Source organism: Crinia signifera, chromosome 11, assembly GCF_055691185.1.
Source record: "Crinia signifera chromosome 11, ASM5569118v1, whole genome shotgun sequence".
In the NCBI taxonomy this organism is placed as follows: Eukaryota; Metazoa; Chordata; class Amphibia; order Anura; family Myobatrachidae; genus Crinia; species Crinia signifera.
In genome coordinates this window covers 99,379,313-99,401,704 of record NC_139227.1, presented here as the reverse complement: position 1 = coordinate 99,401,704, position 22,392 = coordinate 99,379,313, and the positions used below count along the sequence as shown (strand labels likewise).

Sequence of the window (22,392 nt, the reverse complement as noted above, 5' to 3'; positions counted from 1 at the left end):
TTCCAGTCCCTCTCGCTAAAGTATGGTAGTGACACAGGTACAAGGTGCACAGCCACCACCTACTTAAAAGTACAACTAGAAGGTCTACCTCATAAATGTCCTTAATTTTCTGTTAGGCAGAGTCAGTGGTGCCCCCCAGATCCTTGTGCCCTAGGCTGATGCCTAATGGTAGAGCATCCCTGCGCGACACCCCCCCATGGTTAGGAATGAGTGCCCTGAGTATTCAAAGCTGGTTGATGCACAGTATACCGTAAGCCAACTCATCAATACATTTTGCATTAACCTTCAAATGCATTGATGCTCTTATACCACCACTAAAAGATCAAAATGTTGATCCTAGATCACAATAGTCCGACCACCGCTAGTTTACTTGACTACAATATGTTAAAAAAAAAATGATAAAGCGAGGCCCTGAAGTAATTCTATTGCGGGATTTTAAAAAACAAACTTTCACAGCAGAATATAGAAGAGAAAATATTTTAATTCCAGGTCTTATAGTCTCTCTTACGTAACCTGGATACAAAATGAAAAACTGGCGGCTAAAGTAAAAATCAAATAAAAGAGACGAAACAGTTACTGTGGGGCCGTGTCGTAAACGAATGAATAAATTACAAGAGAAGGTTTAAAAAACAAAAACTAAAACTTGATTTCAACCAAAGTTGAGGAAGAAAAGTACAGGGGAAAATGTATATTATAAAACAACCAAAACATTGCGATGTAACCCATGCACCCGATAAGCATGCAGACAGTGGCCCTCGTGACAAAGGCATATTTTGGCAATGTCAAAAGAACCAAAATGTTGTTAAGGAGCTCCAAAAAAAAAAAGAAGAGAGAACTACAAATCCCAAATGCAGCTGAGATCAATGGTGCGTTCCTTGAAACTTCATTACGCAGGATGACAACGGCCGTACAACTTCTTCAGGGAGCACAAATTCTACCCATTCTGATTGGGAACTGTGACAAACATGGAAGCAGCTCTGAATAATCCCCGATGTGCTGCGTGGGGGTCCGAGGGCTGCAGGACATCTGAATAGAAAACACTAGGTACAAACAAAGGTAGAAAGAACTCTTCATGTCAAGTCTGTGGCCGCTGGTGACTGAGGCGACAAGCAGTCCGGTCTTACTGCAATGATCACTGCAGCTCTGCTCTGTGTCCCTTGCCAGTCGCGCATCGTTCAGTAAACTCTTCCTCGACTGCGGTTCCCGCGTCCGCCCCAACCACGTCCTCTGCCGCCGCGGAATCCGCCTCTCTGATCTGTAAGGGACAGGAACGGTTGGGTTTTTGAAGCAAATGCTAAAGATGGATAACAAGGACAGATAAATGATTAATAGTCAGGCATCTCGCTACTGCTTTACGCTAAAGGGCTTCTTCTCCAAACCGGCAGGTTTATCATTGCTGACATAATATCATCACTTTGACATAAACACATTTCCTTTGGACTATGGCCCTGCAAGAATACAACTAATACACCTGTTCAAAGCATAGCATTCTGCTTAACCCAGTACCTAGGCTGCACTCTGTACCCGATGCCTCATTTCCTGGCCATCCCTGCAACTCATATCCCCTGTCTCCCCCTGCCTCTAGATTATACGCTCCTTGGAGCAGGCCCCTCTTCACTCCTGTTCTCATGGTCATGGTATAAAAACAGACTGACTCATGATAGACAGTAATGAGGGCGACGGCCTAGAGGGCGACATGAGTTTTTAGGGTGTCTATGTTGACATAGGTCGACATGCACACTGTCTAAGTGTACCGCGTCCCCTTACATGGCTCGCTGCACTCAGCACACTAGGAAAATTTTGCAAAAAAATGCATGTCTACCTTTAGACCCTGTAAAGGTAGACATGGGTCAAAAGGTCAACAATTAAACCCTGTCGACCTTTTGACCCTGGCAACCTTAACTGTAGACCATTAGTGGTCAACCATATGACGGTCTATGATGAGTCAGTCTATGATACATCCAGATACAGTTCTCACAGCCTTCTTCTCTCGTACTTCAATTACAGTTCTCGACTACTCAGCAACCACCTATACCGACATCTCTTCTCACCCATAATCATTCATTTCTTCCAATGGCAGCCTTCCATGGTAGTACACAGACACCTCCTCTGCTTCCCTACATCCCAGCTGTATTGTGTACTGAGCATTGTGCTGCTGTTACCAGTGCTGTTGTAGTGTCTCAGTCACTGTAATGTTCTGTGTCCCCTGTATTGTACTAATGTGTGCCCTATGTACGACGCTGCCCCTGGTAGTACACGGACACCTCCTCTGCTTCCCTACATCCCAGCTGTATTGTGTACTGAGAATTGTGCTGCTGTAGTGTCTCAGTCACTGTAATGTTCTGTGTCCCCTGTATTGTACTAATGTGTGCCCTATGTACGGCGCTGCCCCTGGTAGTACACGGACACCTCCTCTGCTTCCCTACATCCCAGCTGTATTGTGTACTGAGCATTGTGCTGCTGTTACCTGTGCTGTTGTAGTGTATCAGTCACTGTAATGTTCTGTGTCCCCTGTATTGTACTAATGTGTGCCCTATGTATGGCGCTGCCCCTGGTAGTACACGGACACCTCCTCTACTTCCCTACATTCCAACTGTATTGTGTACTGAGCATTGTGCTGGTGTTACCTGTGCTGTCATAGTGTCTCAGTCACTGTAATGTTTTGTTTCCCTTGTATTGTAGTAATGTGTGCCCTATGTATGGCGCTGCCCCTGGTAGTACACGGACACCTCCTCTACTTCCCAGCTGTATTGTGTACTGAGCATTGTGCTGCTGTTACCTGTGCTGTTGTAGTGTCTCAGTCACTGTAATGTTCTGTGTCCCCTGTATTGTACTAATGTGTGCCCTATGTACAGCGCTGCCACTGGTAGTACACGGACACCTCCTCTGCTTCCCTACATCCCAGCTGTATTGTGTACTGAGCATTGTGCTGCTGTAGTGTATCAATCACTGTAATGTTCTGTGTCCCCTGTATTGTACGGCGCTGCCCCGGTAGTACACAGACACCTCCTCTGCTTCCCTACATCCCAGCTGTATTGTGTACTGAGCATTGTGCTGCTGTTACCTGTGCTGTTGTAGTGTATCAGTCACTGTAATGTTATGTGTCCCTTGTATTGTAGTAATGTGTGCCCTATGTATGGCGCTGCCCCTGGTAGTACACGGACACCTTCTCTGCTTCCCTACATCCCAGCTGTATTGTGTACTGAGCATTGTGCTGCTGTTACCTGTGCTGTTGTAGTGTATCAGTCACTGTAATGTTTTGTTTCCCTTGTATTGTAGTAATGTGTGCCCTATGTATGGCGCTACCCCTGGTAGTACACGGACACCTCCTCTACTTCCCAGCTGTATTGTGTACTGAGCATTGTGCTGCTGTTACCTGTGCTGTTGTAGTGTCTCAGTCACTGTAATGTTCTGTGTCCCCTGTATTGTACTAATGTGTGCCCTATGTACGGCGCTGCCCCGGGTAGTACACGGACACCTCCTCTGCTTCCCTACATCCCAGCTGTATTGTGTACTGAGCATTGTGCTGCTGTTACCTGTGCTGTTGTAGTGTCTCAGTCACTGTAATGTTTTGTTTCCCTTGTATTGTAGTAATGTGTGCCCTATGTATGGCGCTACCCCTGGTAGTACACGGACACCTCCTCTACTTCCCAGCTGTATTGTGTACTGAGCATTGTGCTGCTGTTACCTGTGCTGTTGTAGTGTCTCAGTCACTGTAATGTTCTGTGTCCCCTGTATTGTACTAATGTGTGCCATATGTACAGCGCTGCCCCTGGTAGTACACGGACACCTCCTCTGCTTCCCTACTTCCCAGCTGTATTGTGTACTGAGCATTGTGCTGCTGTTACCTGTGCTGTTGTAGTGTCTCAGTCACTGTAATGTTCTGTGTCCCCTGTATTGTACTAATGTGTGTCCTATGTATGGCGCTGTCCCTGGTAGTACACGGACACCTCCTCTGCTTCCCTACATTCCAGCTGTATTGTGTACTGAGCATTGTGCTGCTGTTACCTGTGCTGTTGTAGTGTCTCAGTCACTGTAAAGTTCTGTGTCCCCTGTATTGTACTAATGTGTGCCCTATGTATGGCGCTGCCCCTGGTAGTACACGGACACGTCCTCTGCTTCCCTATATCCCAGCTGTATTGTGTACTGAGCATTGTGCTGCTGTTACCTGTGCTGTTGTAGTGTCTCAGTCACTGTAATGTTCTGTGTCCCCTGTATTGTACTAATGTGTGCCATATGTACAGCGCTGCCCCTGGTAGTACACGGACACCTCCTCTGCTTCCCTACTTCCCAGCTGTATTGTGTACTAAGCATTGTGCTGCTGTTACCTGTGCTGTTGTAGTGTCTCAGTCACTGTAATGTTCTGTGTCCCCTGTATTGTACTAATGTGTGTCCTATGTATGGCGCTGTCCCTGGTAGTACACAGACACCTCCTCTGCTTCCCTACATCCCAGCTGTATTGTGTACTGAGAATTGTGCTGCTGTTACCTGTGCTGTTGTAGTGTCTCAGTCACTGTAATGTTCTGTGTCCCCTGTATTGTACTAATGTGTGTCCTATGTATGGCGCTGTCCCTGGTAGTACACAGACACCTCCTCTGCTTCCCTACATCCCAGCTGTATTGTGTACTGAGAATTGTGCTGCTGTTACCTGTGCTGTTGTAGTGTCTCAGTCACTGTAATGTTCTGTGTCCCCTGTATTGTACTAATGTGTGCCCTATGTACAGCGCTGCCCCTGGTAGTACACGGACACCTCCTCTGCTTCCCTACATCCCAGCTGTATTGTGTACTGAGCATTGTGCTGCTGTTACCTGTGCTGTTGTAGTGTCTCAGTCACTGTAATGTTCTGTGTCCCCTGTATTGTACTAATGTGTGTCCTATGTATGGCGCTGTCCCTGGTAGTACACAGACACCTCCTCTGCTTCCCTACATCCCAGCTGTATTGTGTACTGAGAATTGTGCTGCTGTTACCTGTGCTGTTGTAGTGTCTCAGTCACTGTAATGTTCTGTGTCCCCTGTATTGTACTAATGTGTGCCCTATGTACAGCGCTGCCCCTGGTAGTACACTGACACCTCCTCTACTTCCCTACATCCCAGCTGTATTGTGTACTGAGCATTGTGCTGCTGTTACCTGTGCTGTTGTAGTGCCTCAGTCACTGTAATGTTCTGTGTCCCCTGTATTGTACTAATGTGTGCCCTATGTACGGTGCTGCCCCTGGTAGTACACGGACACCTCCTCTGCTTCCCTACATCCCAGCTGTATTGTGTACTGAGCATTGTGCTGCTGTTACCTGTGCTGTTGTAGTGTATCAGTCACTGTAATGTTCTGTGTCCCTTGTATTGTAGTAATGTGTGCCCTATGTATGGCGCTGCCCCTGGTAGTACACGGACACCTCCTCTACTTCCCTACATCCCAGCTGTATTGTGTACTGAGCATTGTGCTGCTGTTACCTGTGCGGTCATAGTGTCTCAGTCACTGTAATGTTTTGTTTCCCTTGTATTGTAGTAATGTGTGCCCTTTGTACAGCACCGTCAACATGTGGCTCCTTCTACATAAAGTGTAATAACGATAATCTGGCACACAACAGAAATACATTTTTATATAAAACTTTGCCATAAGCAATTTCCTTAGAAAGTAATATATAGCAGTGGTTGCCAAACTGGGTGTTGATTGGTGATTCAGGACATAATCAAATAATTTACGTCACAAACCAGTGCGGTTAGCTGGCGATGAATCATAAGCAGAGTCCTGTCCACCACATAACTGCCCCTATGGCTCACTGGTAAACACAACTTTCTTCACTTCATCATTTGTGGTTCATTTCTCAAACCTTTGGCTGAGCAGTGCTGTAAATAAAATGCTGATTATCAGGGGTGTTGTCATGTAAGACAGATTGGGAACCACTGAAATATAGGCCACATACGGTCTCTCCAATGAATCATGTATCTTATGTCACATTAAGCATCATACTGTAGTTCATAAGAAATATGGACCCACCTCCACCGCCATAAGAGAAGGGTCCCAGGCTGCCACTGTATTTTCCACTGGGTGGGTTGTAGATCTGTCTGGAGTCCCTCTTTGGTCCAGCAATAGGCTTTTTCGGAGGGGAACTGGATGAAGTGTCTTCACTTGATCTCTTTTGTCTGAAATGAATTATTTTCACAGGTCAAAACTCGTAATGGGGTTACACAAACACTTGCACATCAGGACTTGACAAAAAAAAAAAAAAATGGTCGCCATGGCAATTAAACTTTAACCCTGGCAAACAAAATTTAAAAGGGCCGGTAACAAAGTGCACCAGTGCAGTGAGAGTAGGTCTGCCTGGCAGCCACATTCATACCGTGTGGCTCCTCCCTTTTGCCCACAAGAGGCCACCGAACGGGTTTGCTTGGAGTCCAACTCAGGCCTTTCGCCCTGCAGTTGCCAATCATGAGGCGGGTATTCCACGAGTGTCAGCAGCGAGTACACCAAATGGGCTCTTAACCCCAGTGCAGCTGGTGATTAACCATATTTATTTGTAGGGCTTCATACTATATAATCAGTTGGGGCACTCCAACCTATAACAGAACAGACGCTGCCACAGTTCAAGGTCACACTTACCCAACTTCTGTTTTCTGGACTGGCTTCCAGGACAGCGTGACCGTGCTTTTGTACGATGGAGGATTGTGAAACAAATCCTAAAAATACCAGTAAGACCGTTTTTAAAACAAGTAAAAAGGACCAGAATAATCATGGAACCCCAAAAATAAAATGCCAGTGAGAATACATATTACACACACACAGACACCTGACATTCTTTTTACTAGAATTGTGTGTCGTTACTTTTTGTTGGTCATATTGGTGGGGCACTCATTCCCTGATGATCTATTTAATGTTTTTCAATGTCTTCCCACTTTCGGAAATGGTCCAAAAAGTCGGAAAAGAAGTGGATTGGCGAATCAAGTTTTTAGGTGAGTAAGGAAGCTAATTCGCAAATTTAATGGCGGATTACGCAAAAGCGTATATATATATATTTTTAAAGAGTACCGGGAATGAATAGGTGCTGGCCAATATTTCCGAGTACCAGAAATATTGCCCAAGATTGAATACCCTCCTTAGCAGCTAAAAATGTTCCCTGTGGTCTGGAATTAATGTAGTCTGCATAACGTCACTCATCACGGCATTCTGGGAAAGTCTTCATACATTATACAACCAGATTAAACAAGGGAAAGTAAACATTGTATAAAAGGCACAGAATATAACCTAACCATTTGTAAAATGTTTAATTTGAGAGTCTGATGATTGGAAGCATAACAAAGTCTACTATCCGCAATGTGAAAGTAAGCAGGTATCAAGTCATCAGCTAAACCAGGGCTCGACAAATACCGGTCGCCAGGTCGCCACGGCGACCAGATTCTGCTTCCTGGCGACCAGATTTTTAGCAGGGAGGGAGGAAGCAGAATCTGGTCGTCGGCAGCCCGACCACCCTCCTCCTCCGTCCTGTCAGGCCAGCAGCAGCGCGAGCGCGGTCCCTGATCCACACCCCCCTCCCCGTGTTCGCAGCAGCGGCAGCACAACACAGTTTAAAGTCCTGACTCCTGCCGCAGCCAATAGAAGTCCCCAGCGCCGCTGAGACCTCTGACCTTCCTTCCCTGTATAGTGCGTCATCCTGCGCCGGGCACCGAGTCCCCACAGAGCGCTACGCCTCCTGATTCTCCCGCTGTGTGGATCAGCGAGGGAGACCGCGCTACTACCACTAAGCCAGGCAGGGGGGAGGACGCTGCCGCCGTCTGCTGCTACTGGTACCCGCCATGTGCTAGTAGCTGCTAGTGCTACTGCCGCACTGCTGTTTTGTACTGAGCGTACCTGCCGCCCTGAGATGGTGCCGACTCCCATCCCATTGCGGCTGTGCCCCCCCCCCCAGCCTCACTCAGTTTGCCCCCTGTAATTACCCCTTTCTGCTGTTCAAGTCGCCGATGACAGCAGTATTTTATACAAACTGCCAGTCCACCCCCTACTCGCACAGACATCAAGTGGCTGCGCTCCCTGCCAAACACCCGCCGCTTTGGCACATGAAGGCTGGCCCTCCCCAGCGGCTGTGTTCTTTGGCAACTCCCCAACCCCCCTGCTGAGGCACCCGGCGCATATCTTCCCACAAGCGCAGGCACCCAGGGGCCCCCCTGCACCCTTCTCATCAGTCAACTATATGCCAGGCATCCGACAGCTTTCTGTGTGTCATCATCTGTCCATGTGTTTTATATGTGTTAGCATCTATCTTGGTGTCTGTGTCAGCATTTGTGTCAGTGCCAAGTGTCAGCATTTGTGTGTCAGCTTCTATGTGTGTGTCAGTGGTATATGGCTATGTGTTAGCATCATGTGTGTGTGGGGGGGGGGGGGGGGGCAGAAACTTTTTTGGCAAGGGTGCAATATTTTTCGTTACGCCACTGGGCCCGTCGCCGTGCACTATGACCCGCGGGATGTAGCGTCATCATCCCGCAGGTCTGCAGCAGCAGCTGCTGCTAGTATTAGCCGCGGCCCGACCACTTGTTCTGTTGTGAGCCTGAGGGAGAGACAGAGACTCTCCACGTTGTGCTGCCGCTGCATGCTCTGATGTTAGAGTGAGGACCCCTGAAAAAGCATAATCTAATATATCTGGTGAGTTGGGCAATATATTATTACTGTATTTTTCTGCATGTGTGAGTCGTATAATGTGTAATGGCAGACACTGAGGTGGGTCGCATAATGTGTAATGGCCACTGTGTTGTGTTGCATAATGTGTAATGGTGGGCACTGAGGTCTGTTGCATAATGTGTAATGGCCACTGCGTTGTGTTGCGTAATGGGCATTGCATTGTGATGTGTAATGGCGGGCACTGAGGTGGGTCGCATAATGTGGGAGGGGGGGGGGGGGGGCCCATTATAAATTTTGCTATGGGGCCCACAAAGTTCTAGTTACGCCTCTGGCACCACCGCTTCTTGCTGCTGGACAAGGGCATGTTTACCCCTGGGCACAAGGGCATGTTTACCCCTGGGCACAAGGGCATGTTTACCCCTGGGCACAAGGGCATGTTTACCCCTGGGCACAAGGGCATGTTTACCCCTGGGCACAAGGGCATGTTTACCCCTGGGCACAAGGGCATGTTTACCCCTGGGCACAAGGGCATGTTTACCCCTGGGCACAAGGGCATGTTTACCCCTGGGCACAAGGGCATGTTTACCCCTGGGCACAAGGGCATGTTTGCCATGGCATCAAGCATGCAACCTGTAGCAATGAGCATGTAGGTAAGCGGCACTTATGCGACATTATATGTACTAAGCGTTACAGCGTGTGGTATTATATGTAATGGGCATGCCAGTGTTTTGTAGAATGTGTAATGGGCATGCCGGTGTTTTGTAGAATGTGTAATGGGCATTATGGCATGTGGAATAACATGTAATGGGTGTGTGACATGTGTAATAGGCATTGCATTGTAAAAAAAAATATCCACGCCTTCGGCGCGCACTGCCCCGATTTTTAGTTTGTCTGGCTCCTACACTTTCATGCTGGCTCCTAGATTTTAAAAAAATTTGTCAAGCCCTGAGCTAAACAGAGCTTCATCATGAAGAGCTGGGAATTGGAGAGGGCTCAATAAACCAAGCTCCTTATTTCAGCAGCACTAGCAGGGGCCTGGACAAGATTACACTAACATTAGGAGGTACGGTTTGTAAATAAGCCAATTAATGTTCCGGGTTCAGCATACAACAATGGCAGGGAACCATTGTGAAGACTCATGATGAGCAGTCTATACAACACAGGCAATGCCCACACCCAATTTACTTCTTCAGAACTTGTATAGTTTCTCCTTGAAAAAAAAAAAAAAAAAAAAAAAAACACTTACCTTGATCAACACATTAATATTGCTGGTTATTTTTAAGGCTACCACCTTGATTTTGTTCTGAAAGTGGGAAAAAAAAAAACCTCAGTAAAAAACAGGATACGGTGGTATTTTTTTATAAACAGTTTCTTATATAGCGCACACACATCCTGCAGCGCTGTACAGAGAATATTTGAAGACTCACATCAGTTCCTGCCCCAGTGGAGCTCACAATCTATATTCCCTACCACATGTACACGCACACAGACATTCTAGGGTTAATTTTGTTAGGAGCCAAATAACCTACCAGTATATTTTTAGATTGTGGGAGGAAACCGGAGTACCCGGAGGAAACCCACGGAAGTACAGGGAGAATATACAAACTCCGCACAGTTAGGGCCATGGTGGGATCAAACCCATGACCTCAGCGCTGTGAGGCAGTAATGCTATCCATTACACCATCTGTACTGCCCCATAGTATGGTATGTATCGCAGCAAGGGCTGATTACATATGAAGTACAAGAGGAGAACTATGACGGCACATGGCGATGAGATTTTAGGACCCACATCACCGGGCACAATTTGGCGATACGTATGAGCCTATATGCACAATATACAGAGCTGCAATGTTTAGCGTATGGATGTACTTACTTCAGTTACATAGGTGCAATTATACAGAGGAAAGTTTAATTTGAAATTAGGAGAAATTACAGTACAGCAATTGGTACAGTCAACTGTAAGGACCAACAGAAAGCCGTAACCAAGCTCTGCCTGCTAATGAAAGCTGATCTCCTATAGGCTGAGATATTACCGCTATCCAGGTCATTAAACATTACAAGGTCTGTAGCCAGCACAGCATCTTGGGCTTACCTCTTCTGTTTTTAGAGAGTCCCCAGTCTTCCCCTGCAGGGCCAGGCGTAGCTGTCTTATGTAGCCCTGCAGTCCCCTGGCAAAGTACTGTAACCTGCAGAACAGAGTTGTTAGATGTAACCCATGAAATGCACACAGAGGAGCCAATGCACTGCAGCAATGGAAGGTGCTGTCCCGCCTTCCCCAGCTCCTCCCACAGGATGCACCGCCTTCCATCTCAAGCAGGTCCTATCTTTTGCCTCACCTGATTTTGAAGTCTTTCAGCTTCTCCGCATTCACTTTACCAATGAGAAAATCTGGCAGTTTCCTACCAAGCTGGTGGAAGCTGAAGAGTAAACATTCAACGTAGCTGAACTGCAGCTTCGGCTCCTCGCTGGCCGTGTTCTCCCCATTTTCTACTTCCTCCGGTGGTAGCGGCATGTACTCCTGTAGCACAAGGAGGTTAGTTATAGACACCTTCCAATAACAAAAGGAACTTACTAACATTAGACATGGATATACCACCTAGTGTGACTAATAGATGCAGAACTATCCCAGCTCCAGAACCCAACTTTACTGAGGCAGAGACCTCCGAAACATTAACTATTTCAGTGAATCATGAAGATTTGTTATTTCGGTAACCACGATCTCTGCTAAATTCCTGTGAAACATTTACTGAACATATGCAGACAAACCTACCAAGTATCACACCTACAGTACACTATCAGTCAAACATTTTATAACATTCAATAATAAGAAACTCATGCAGTTTAATGTCTCGTATATTAACATATGTGATGAGAAACTCAAAGGGCGGCTCTCCCTTTGCGATCACCGCATGTCACTGCACTTCCAGGTCTGTGAGCAGAGAGTCCCCCTGTGACTCCGCAAAGCGATGCCGCCACCTGCAGGGCATTCTGGGAGGGATCGGTGAAGGAATTCTCTGATAGCGCTGAGGAGAGAAGCCCATAAGTTTCTATGGGGTAATACCAGCTATAGGCTGGTGCTACCCTCCGCAACGGAGACCTGCCTAGTGCATTAGGAAATGCGGTAAAAATCCCCAAAACTGGGTATTTTTCCCTATTTTATTTTGAAATTAGGGAACAGAACAAACATAAATAAAAAACAAAGAAAACTGAATCTACAGTTCTGACTAAAGGTGTGTACACACGGCAGGATATGCCGTGAGATGCGAGTCCCGACGCGATCAGATCGCATCGGGACTCGCATCTCACGGTATGCTAGAGGGGCACAATTTACACTATATAGTGTTGCTTGCCCCCTCTATCTGGCTGCCGATTTGCGCTCACACAGGAGCGCACATCGGGCACACAAGACCTAAAAAAAAAAGACATGCGATTTGGCTTCCGATGTTCCCTATACACACTATAAGATACAGGTTTTTTAGATCTCACCTAAAATGCATTGTCCTTTTAAACATTGGGCTTAAATATGACGGGAAGCGGAGAACTTCTACAAGCCCTTCTGCCAGTATTTCAGTAGAGTCACTGCCATAGCCTCACGGCCCAGGCAAGCCATTATCATTGCTGCAGAACAGATGTAAGTCCCTAATCTTTAACGTGATCCCTGAACAAACTATTTTGGTAACAAACTTTTCACTTTTTTTTTTGCCAATATCCAGTCGTGTCCTCCCTCTACTTTGCCACGATGCGCAGTAACTACATTCGAGCGCGCACAAATAGCCAAGCTTGTAATCGTATTCGGAAGTGCCCATGAAAGGGTACACTAATCACAGAACAAATCATGGGTGTGAATATGAAGGGGGAATAGATCTGTCATTTTGGGTTTGAACCTCATGCAATGTGTATGAGGGACACCCGTTCCCCAACTCCGCTGCCTGGGTGTCACTCGACTCCTCCCTCTCCTTTGCACCCCACATCCAAGCCCTGGCCTATTCTTGCCGGTTCCAGTTACGCAACATTGCTCGCATCAGGCCCTTTTTCTCACAGAGTGCAACTAAGCTGATCATCCACTCATTGGTCATCTCACGGCTCGACTACTGTAATGCTCTTCTCACCGGCCTCGCTCGATCCCAACTGGCTCCTCTCCAATCTGTCCTGAACTCTGCAGCCAGGCTTATCTTCCTCTCCCGCCACTCCCCTTCAACAAAGTCGGCACTGGCTTCCATTCCCCTACAGAATCCTCTTCAAACACCTCACACTCACATACAGGGCCATCTCTAATTCCATTGCTCCATATATCTCTAACCTCATCTCCATTCATACTCCCTCCCGTCCATACTGTCCCACCCGATTACTGCGATCTGTAGATGAAGGACTTAGCAGTACCTAGGATCTCCCGTAATTCATCTGGGGGTCGAGCTTTTAGCCATTCAGCTCCGACTTTATGGAACTCACTTCCCCGCACAGTTTGAGAGACCCCCACTCTAGAATGCTTCAAAAACAGACTCAAGACTTTCCTATTTACTTAAGCGTTTCCTTCAGTCCCTTAAGTATTGTTTCTGAAAAGCTTTTCTGTACTGTATTACATTCATTCTATATGTTAAGCGCCTTGAGTCCTATTGGAGAAAGAGCGCTATATAAATAAAATTATTATTATTGACTGTCGTCTCTCCTCCACCCAGATCACTGCTTCCCATGCTAGAGTACAGGACTTTGCCTGTGCTGCACCCCTTCAGTGGAACGCACTCCCTCGCTCCATTAGACTCTACCGGACCTTGCAAAGCTTCAAACGGGCACTGAAAACTCACCTATTCATTAAAGTGTACCCTTCCGCTGCATAAACTAGCTGGTTCTCCGACCCCCCTTGTCTGTTTATATCCTTCTATCAAGCCACCACCCACTTGCTTGCACCTCTTGTAATCTGTCTGTCTCCCCTTCCTACTAGATTGTAAGCTCCTCCGAGCAGGTCCCTCTTCCCTCCTGTTGTCAAAGCCCACTTCTCTTCACATGTCACTCACAGCTCTCCTATACTCACTCAGTGACTATCTTCGTCCACATACTCATCTCCATCATTGGCCTCAAGCCTCTAGTTGTATGTTGATTGAGTCCTCACTACTTATGTTTAAGCTGTAATGTGTATTGAACTGTGGCGCTCTTTATTTGTACTCTATTTTTGTTATTTATTCAATGTTATGCCAAGTTTTGTCTCCCTGTATTGTTCCTTTGTACGGTGTTGCGAAACACTTGTGGCGCCTAATAAATAAAATAATAATGTGTACTGCTGACCTTTGTACCATCTCAGGTTATTTCGGAGCATTTTGGATAAGGGTTACTCAACCTGTAACAATTTTATTTATATAGCACTCTCTCTCCAATAGGACCCAAGGCGCTTTACAGATAGAATGAATGTAATAAAGCTTTTCATAAATAATACTTAAGAGAATGAAGGAAACGCTTGAGTAAACCGGAAAGTCTGGAGTCTGTTTTTGAAGCATTCTAGAGTGGGGGACTCGCACTGTGCAGGGGGAAATTACTTCCAGAGTCTGAGCTGAATGGCTAAAAGCTCGACCCCCAGATGTATTACGGGAGAGCATAGGTGCTGCTTAAAGTCCTTCATCTACAGATCGCAGTAATCGGCTGGGACAGTATGGAATCGGAAGCTGCTTCAGGTACCTTGGGCCTCGGAACTCAGTAAGTTGATTTTCCAAGAAGATTTGCCATTTTATGGGCAGCCAGCGAGTAGAGAATGGGAGTTATGTGGCTAGAACGGGGCTGGTTGGGTATCAGCTTGGCAGCTTTGTTTTGTACCAGCTGTAATGGGTGCAGTTATTTTGCTGGAAGACCACGGCAGAGGGCATTGCAGTAATCTAGCCGCCATGATACAAATGCATGTATGACTTTTGGCAGATCTTCAGAGGGGAATAAGTGTTCGATTCTGGCTGTTCCACAGATGAAAGAATGAGGATTTGATTGTGGCTGATATCTGATATGTAAGTGTCAGGCCACAATCCAGCACCACGCCAAGATTCCGCACATGATTTTTGTAATTTTGTACCACCGACTGCATTTACTATAGGTACTAGCTGCATACAAATGCCTGACAATCGGAGTATTTAACGTACATACCAGTAACTTATCGAATAGCTTGTTCAGGTTAGATTCTAGTTTATCCATGTCCCCACAGAATGAGCTCATCTCAGCCAACAGCTTCAGTACCTGAAATATAACATTCCGCAGTCACATCCGAGGCCCGTAAGTCACAGTATGACAGAGCAGACTCCTATCATCTATACAACATATTGATTACTTTATAATCACGCAGAAAATAATTACTTAAACTTCCCCAAACAGATACTTACCTCCAACTGGACATCAATGCTCTCAGCTGGACTGGTCAGGGTGCTCAGGATAGGAAGAACGTGCTCACAGAAGTAGGTCACAAATTTAGTGGAGTGGACGTTTTTCTGAAAGCCAAGAGACAGTAGCACTGAAGTCACTGTATTGGTGATGGGAGCAATATCTAGTTCTGTGCAATATGTAGTTACTGAACTTTATAAAAGGCAGACATGTCCAGCTGTTGTGAAACTACAAGTCCCATCATGCCTTGCCACAATTTTTCTATTAGGGAATGCCAAAACTATAGCAAGGCATGTTGGTATGTGTAGTTTCAAAACAGCTGGAGGGCCACAGTTTGGAGGACATGCCTGTTATAAGGGCACACAAGCAGCAAACACTTACCGAAAAGAGGGGCACTGCCTGACGCATGCATTGGAGCAGACGGTCCACCGAGTCGGGGTCTGCTGGGTTCAGCGTTTGATGCAGTCCTGCTTGCTCAGACACTAGATCCACCAGCTGCTGTCGTCCACTAACTGTCTGCAAGGTCTTCAGTGAAGACAGGATCTTCATAAACAGGACAAACTCCTCTCCAGTTACGTCATACAGAACCTAAGGAATACAACAGTAAAGGACTCAGCACAAAATGATTAAATCATGATGGTAATTCATGTCATTTGCCAATTGTTTAATTAATGCACATATTTTATCACCGGTGTCACACAGAGGGTTCTCTGATCAAATCTAAGTGAGAAAGTGATATTTGTATACTGCCCATTTGGCTACCATTCAGTTATATCGATTGATTTGTATTCGAAGTTGTACACAAGTTCGACAACTACGTTTAATTAGCTGGTGGGCTACCAGCTTGATCAGTTTCATCGCCTCAACTGGTTTCCCATTTTGTACTATTGATACCCCTGATGAAGTCTAATGTGGAGACGAAACGCCCAAGATGAAAGAATCTAGTTGAATTGCAGCACACTTTTATTATGAGCGAAAAATAGAACCTCAGGATTGGAAAATTGTAGCATATATGTATTATATTTATAAATTAAAATTTTCTTTTGCGTAATATATTGTATATTTTTGATATCTTGTGACCATGGGCCTAGACATATGCATACACATGTCTAGAACCCATTGATAGATTAGTTACTAAAGGCACCATGTTGGATTAAGCATAAAAAATGTAACTCTTTCTATTACTTATCTTTAAAAGGAAAACCGTCCTGTATTTGTGCCCTTGCAGTGTAAGTTTTGGATATGTATCTATCAGCCCTGACCCAACGGCCCACAGCCTCTGGGACAGTGGTTCTCAAACGCGGTCCTCAGGACCCCACACAGTTCATGTTTCCCAGGTCACCCGGCAGGTGCACTCATTACTCCTTTACACATTTTAAAATATCCACAGGTGGAACTAATTATTTTACTTGATTCTGTGAGACCTGTAAAGCATGCACTGTGTGTGGTCCTGAGGACCGAGTTTGAGAACCTGTGCTCTAGGATATTACATCAGCTCTAAAGGCCCAGGAAGGGGGGGGGGGGGGGGGACCTGATTGACATAGTTACTACACACATCTGCAATATATACGGGAGTAGATGCATGTGTGTGTGTGTGTGTGTATATAGGTTACCTTCTTAGATTCAGTGAAGATTAAGTCCTCTACCTCCTTTGTCATTACATCTTCTGGAAGAGTTTTCAGCTTGGCAGAGAGGAATTTGATGGCTCTCTCACGGACAATATCTTCTCCCTGTATAATCTGGCTGAACAAGCCCCCTAATGTACCTGCACAAAACAATCCAGATTAGGATCATATTCCTTACCCGGAAGAAGTCCTACAGATGTGTCCATGTACATCAAGTCTCAATTCGTGTTGAACAGCCCTTCTAGACTTGGGTGTCTTGTGTAACGGGGTAAATGCAAAGCACAAGCAGCCACTGCTGATTAAAAGGATATGCAAAATGTCTATATGCAGTGAGTGACTGCAACTATCTGCATACCAAATGCTAGGTTACACCATGTTTATGCGGATACAGCGGCAGTCACACAATGTAACCATGCTGCATATTTTAATCAGCAAAAGCCGCTTGTGCGTCCTACTTTTAAATAAGATGCCCAGAACTACAGAGTAACATGGAGCTCAAGCATTATGTATAACACAACTTGTATCGCATGGAGGATAGATGTATGTGGACACACTTGTACAGCATTATCACAGACTGACAATGCAGCCACACGGACAATCAATTCAGACACTTCTAGCGCAGACTAAACAGAAAAAAAGAAAACACTGATTTGCAATTGGTGGAGTGTTGTAGGTGGGAGGAGACCAAATGAAATGCTTATTTAGTTTAATGCAGTGTACTTACTCCAATAGCACCTCTACATCCCGTTTAGCAGTACATTATTCTGTATGAAAGTAGCACACTTGCAATTTTACCATAAATATTCATTCAAATCCAATAACATTGTACACTTTACCATTGTTGCATTATTACAGAGACTATGTAAATTCTGGTCAGGTCACTATAACACAGGGAAATGCAGGTGCAAGTTTCAATATAATCTATATGGCGTCTAGACGCTTGGGTTCATCTTTGCAGTTACCTTTTGCATCCATTTTGAATATGCTCAGCAAAGCATTGTTCACCAAGTTAAACTCAGCGGAATCATCTAGAAGGAAAGCATTTATGGACAGTCACAACCAAGCCAAGGACACACTGCATAGCAAACCTGAGATCATGAAATGCAATGCTTTCCTCATTCTGAACAACAAAATAGATGGTTTGATATTTATACTGAGCTTTCCCTTAGGACATATAAGGATGTGGCACCATTTCTTATCTAGGAACCTTATTCACAGGCACTTAGGACAGTCTGGCAGTTATCTTCAGAATTATAGTGTAATCCAGGGCTGGCCAAATCGGTTCTCAAGATCTACCAACATGTCATGTTTCGCAGACCACCTATCTGGTGCACAGGTGCAGTCATTGCTGTCATTTATTTTATTTATTACCAGTTTCTTATATAGGGCACACATATTACGCAGCGCTGTAAAGAGTATAGTTGAACATTCACATCAGTCCTTGCCCCAGCAGAGCTTACAATCTATATTCCCTACCACATGTACACACACAGACATTCTAGGGTTCATTTTTTTTTTGTTGAGCCAATTAACCTACCAGTATATTTTTGGATTGTGGGAGGAAACCGGAGTACCTGAAGGAAACCCACGCAAGTATGGGTAGAAGGTAGAATATACAAACTCCGCACAGTTAGGGTCATGGTGGGAATCAATTATATGACCTCCGTGCTGTCGAGGCAGTAATGATAACCATTACACCGTCCGTACTACTCCGTTCCTGGACCACCTAACTGGCGCACAGGTGTAGTCATTACTGTCACAATTCCCAGACTACCTAGCTGGTGCACAGGTGCAGTCATTACTGTCATCTCCCAGACCACCTAGCTGGAACACAGGTGGAGTCGTTAATGACACATTTAACCAAGTGCTGCATTCACCTTTAACAGACATCCTACAGATCCACAGGTGGCCAGGAAAACATGAGCCGTTGGTAGAGCTCAAGGACCAATCCCACCCACTCCCCTCTCTGTGTATAGTGTCCATTTTAGTATCTTACACCTTTTAAAACCAATAAGTGACCAAAAACACAAACTGTGACAATTTCCATGGGTGACGTGTTGGGAGGCATGTGGGTGCTTTCAAATTAACAGTTTACAATCCAGCTGCTCTACCCTACGTAGCTTTGGTTATTCCCTACCAATACCCCAATAGGACAGAGGTTTAGTATAATTGCTGTACCTGTAACAGGAGGCATTTATGCACATTTACTTAGGACTGATGCACGATCTTACATGGACATACTTTTTTTCTATCTTTGCAAATATTGTGTCCCAGAGTTCAGCAGTTTATTTAACACTATTCCTGCTACTCTCCCCGCTTTCTGTACCTGTGTCCCCCAAAACATATGAAAAAGGATAACAAGCCAATGGTTAACATCACACTTCCTACAAGGATAATTTCGTTTTGTGAGGGGGTGACTGATTCACTGCTCCTAGCTAAGGCTAGATTGCCACCATGTCATGATATATCGTATACCGCACCTGACTGCAGAAGCTGTGTGAGAATGTCAGCCACACGGGGGAGGTTCTCTCCTGCAGCAAACTGGGACAGCTCTTTAATAGCCTGCCGACGAATCTAGCAAAAGGGAAAAGAAAATGAATGATGCAGCTCATCGGCCTACACAACACTAAGTCGCAGTCAAAGAATGATTGTACTGTGCCAGGAAATCTGCCGGATACCGAAGGGAAAGTCTGTAACGGACAGGTCTAGGGAACTGCTAGTCATGGCTGAGCTCCTGCACGACGCTGAACCTGACACCTATGCAGTTCACTATCCTGTATGCCTGGGGTAGCCAACCCTAGTCCTCGAGAGCTAGCAACAGTGCATGTTTTGCAGGTCACCTCACAGAATCACAAGTGAGCTATTTAGCTCCATCTGTGGATCTTTTAAAATGTGTCAGTGATTAATATGTGCAGCAGCTAGGTTGTCTGGAACATGTGAACTGTTGGTAGCTCTCGAGGGCTAGGGTTGGCTACCACTGCTGTATGCTCATCATTAGCCTAAAAGCAGGGAGCCAGTTTATACATCCAAAACAAGGGCTCAGTGCAATACATGTATTATAGCTCCGCCATGGGCCAACATGAATAATACCAGAATGCACAAAGTACTCCCGAACCATAAGGAACACCACAAACGGAGTTTGGGAACAGAAGGAGAGATTTATCAAAGCTTGGAGAGAGTTAAAATAGTAATCTGCATCTGCCCGGTTTTTAAAGGGCAAAATGTGCGCCGCTAAAAGAGCCTGCCTCTGCCGTTACCTGAATAGATGTCATGCACACAGCATCTATTCACATTAATCAGAGAGCTTCAGGGATGCCCGGTGCCTCCGTAGGTGCCGTGCACAGCATATAACGATGCCGGCTGGGCCGCCTCGCCCTGATCCTAATGGATAACTAGCTTATGAAATTTTTAGACCAAGGCCCGTCACATTACAGACATTAGCTGATTGGTTAGTAAGTTTTCTCTTCAAGCTTTGATAAATGAAGCTGGAATACACAGTCAGATAATAAGATGCCCGACAGACCAAACAAATCATCTGAACCCCATCAGATATCTGGGGCATATCCAGCAAGATACATCACAGTATATATGCTATATCTAGGTTACTACTGGGGGAAGCAATTTCCCCATCCCTCCACTGTGGAGTGACAGAGGAAATGCCAGTCTGACCTATGGATGGCAATAATGCAACCAGGCATTGATAGTAAAATACTATGTGATGGGTGACCATCGATAAGTAAAACTATCTATGGTCAACCATTTTCTTTGACTGGCCCATGGGCCAATCAGAATGTGGGGCTGTGCTTCAGGAGTGTAGGGGGCGGAGTTATGCTCCATGTCCCTGGTACCTTGAAAAAAATAATGTTTTTTTCTGTGCCATTGATGGAGGGAAACCATTTGGTTATTCCCCATCTTTGGCAAAAGTATTCAACATCAGCCATAAACCATTGATGATCTCGAATAATCGATGGCCATCCCTAGTCAGACCCCCATGGCAGGGCATATTCTGCCTGATGAGGCGAACGTGCAAAATCAACATATCGCATTAGACAAACATACTGAACAATCCCAGAGGTCAGATCGGTAGAACAAACACTTGGAGGATCCACCGAAATCTGATGGATTGTACAGATAATTCTGTAGGGAATATGTCTTGCATTACTGACACAAATTAGGAAATGGGACATAATTCCATACCGAAACATCCTCATCCTCACACAGATCCAGCTGGGCATTAAGTGCAGCATCCGACAGCTCTGGGAAATGCTTGAAGAATTTGGGTATAAACTGAGCGGCCAGTCTCTTCTCCTTTGCGCCTCCTTTCACGCCATCCAGGATAACCTGATATGCAGCTTTGTGCTGCAAAAAGAAGAATGTGATATTAGAGGGATAGTTCTACTTCTAAACCACGGATGTTGTGGATACGGTTAAAGCAGGGCAGAATGAGTAGGCACTAATTTATACCTCATCAGACCCAAAAACATGCTGGGTACACACTTAGCGATTCCTGGCAATGCTAATATTAACTGCAGCGGTAGAATCATATAGCACAGTTATGATGTCTCCATAAATGCAGACACTGACTAAATTGTCAGATTAAGCTGTACTTAATGATATGCTGAGTATGCCGATTATGTGGTGTAGACATATGGGTGGGGAATTAAAAGTACAGCGCCAACGCTAGAGAGGAGGGGTATACAAGTACAATGCTGAGGCTATACTTGTGTGGGTAAAGAAACCGTGCCAAAGCTATAGATGTTGGAGGTTGTACAACACCGAGGCAGTTAAAGGTACAGCACCATAACTATACATTGGAAAAGGGATATGTAACAGTACAGCACCGAGAATACGGGGAGGTGGGGGTAAGAGTAGAGTACCAAGGATATGGGGGGGGGGGGAGAGTAAGAGTGCAGCACTGAGTATATGAGTGGGGGTGTAAAAGTACAGCACCGAGGATACGGGGAGGTGGGGAAAACAGTACAGCACCGAGGATATGGGGGAGGGGTAAGAGTACAGCACCGTGGAAATGAGTGGGTACAGGACTTGATACTGGGAGGATGTATACAATAATACAGGGGGGGGGGGGGCGGTGGCAGACACCGCGATGAAGGGGTTAATACAGCGATGGGGGAAGGGCCCTGTGTGTACGACGGTCTCGATAGACTCTGCGGGGACTGAGGCCCGGGTCCCTCACAGGACACGCTCCTACCTGGGTGACATCGTCCTTGGCGTCGGCCAGGATGCCGTAGTTACGGTACAGCTCCTCCACGGTCGGCATCTCCGGCTCTGTCAGGTCTCAGTGTCCCGGGTTCAGTGTGTGCGCAGCGCAGAACACCAGCAAGCGAGAGGAGGCGGGAACAGGTCAAAGAGACGGAGCACAGAGACACCCAGCGGCTCCTGCTCACACTGCGCTGCTGCAGACTCTACCGCCAGTACTACTGCTTAGAGACCACAGCGACACTCAGCGGCTCCAGCTCACACTGCAGTCTCAACCGCCAGTACCACTGCTCGGAGACCACAGCGACTCCTGCTCACACTGCGCTACTGCATACTCTACCGACAGTACTACTGCTTATAGACCACAGCGACACTCAGCGGCTCCTGCTCACACTGCAGTCTCAACCGCCAGTACCACTGCTCGGAGACCACAGCGACTCCTGCTCACACTGCGCTACTGCATACTCTACCGACAGTACTACTGCTTATAGACCACAGCGACACTCAGTGTGGCTCCAGTCTCACACTACACTGCAGACTCAACTGCTAGTACCACTGCTTACTCAACAGCACTCAACGCATAGGTGCCGA

General features: G+C 46.0%; 1 protein-coding gene across 2 annotated transcripts; it reads right to left on the bottom strand.

Moving 5' to 3' along the window:
- Positions 1 to 463: 463 nt before the first annotated feature.
- Positions 464 to 22,001, bottom strand: API5 (apoptosis inhibitor 5). 2 transcript variants are annotated; one of them, XM_083163895.1, is made up of 14 exons: positions 21,794 to 22,001; positions 20,782 to 20,943; positions 19,065 to 19,158; positions 17,547 to 17,612; positions 16,573 to 16,724; positions 15,341 to 15,547; positions 14,962 to 15,066; positions 14,729 to 14,818; positions 10,945 to 11,126; positions 10,701 to 10,794; positions 9,855 to 9,911; positions 6,599 to 6,675; positions 5,996 to 6,141; positions 464 to 1,294 (listed from the first exon to the last, which is right to left on the bottom strand). In XM_083163895.1, exons 1-14 carry the CDS (start codon positions 21,860 to 21,862, stop codon positions 1,176 to 1,178), a joined length of 1,620 nt encoding a protein of 539 aa, XP_083020021.1. In that variant the 5' UTR covers positions 21,863 to 22,001; the 3' UTR covers positions 464 to 1,175. The 2 variants fall into 2 exon arrangements, with proteins under 2 accessions (XP_083020021.1, XP_083020022.1); XM_083163896.1 differs by having other exon boundaries at positions 464 to 1,255; positions 21,794 to 21,998.
- Between the last annotated feature and the right edge of the window lie 391 nt (positions 22,002 to 22,392).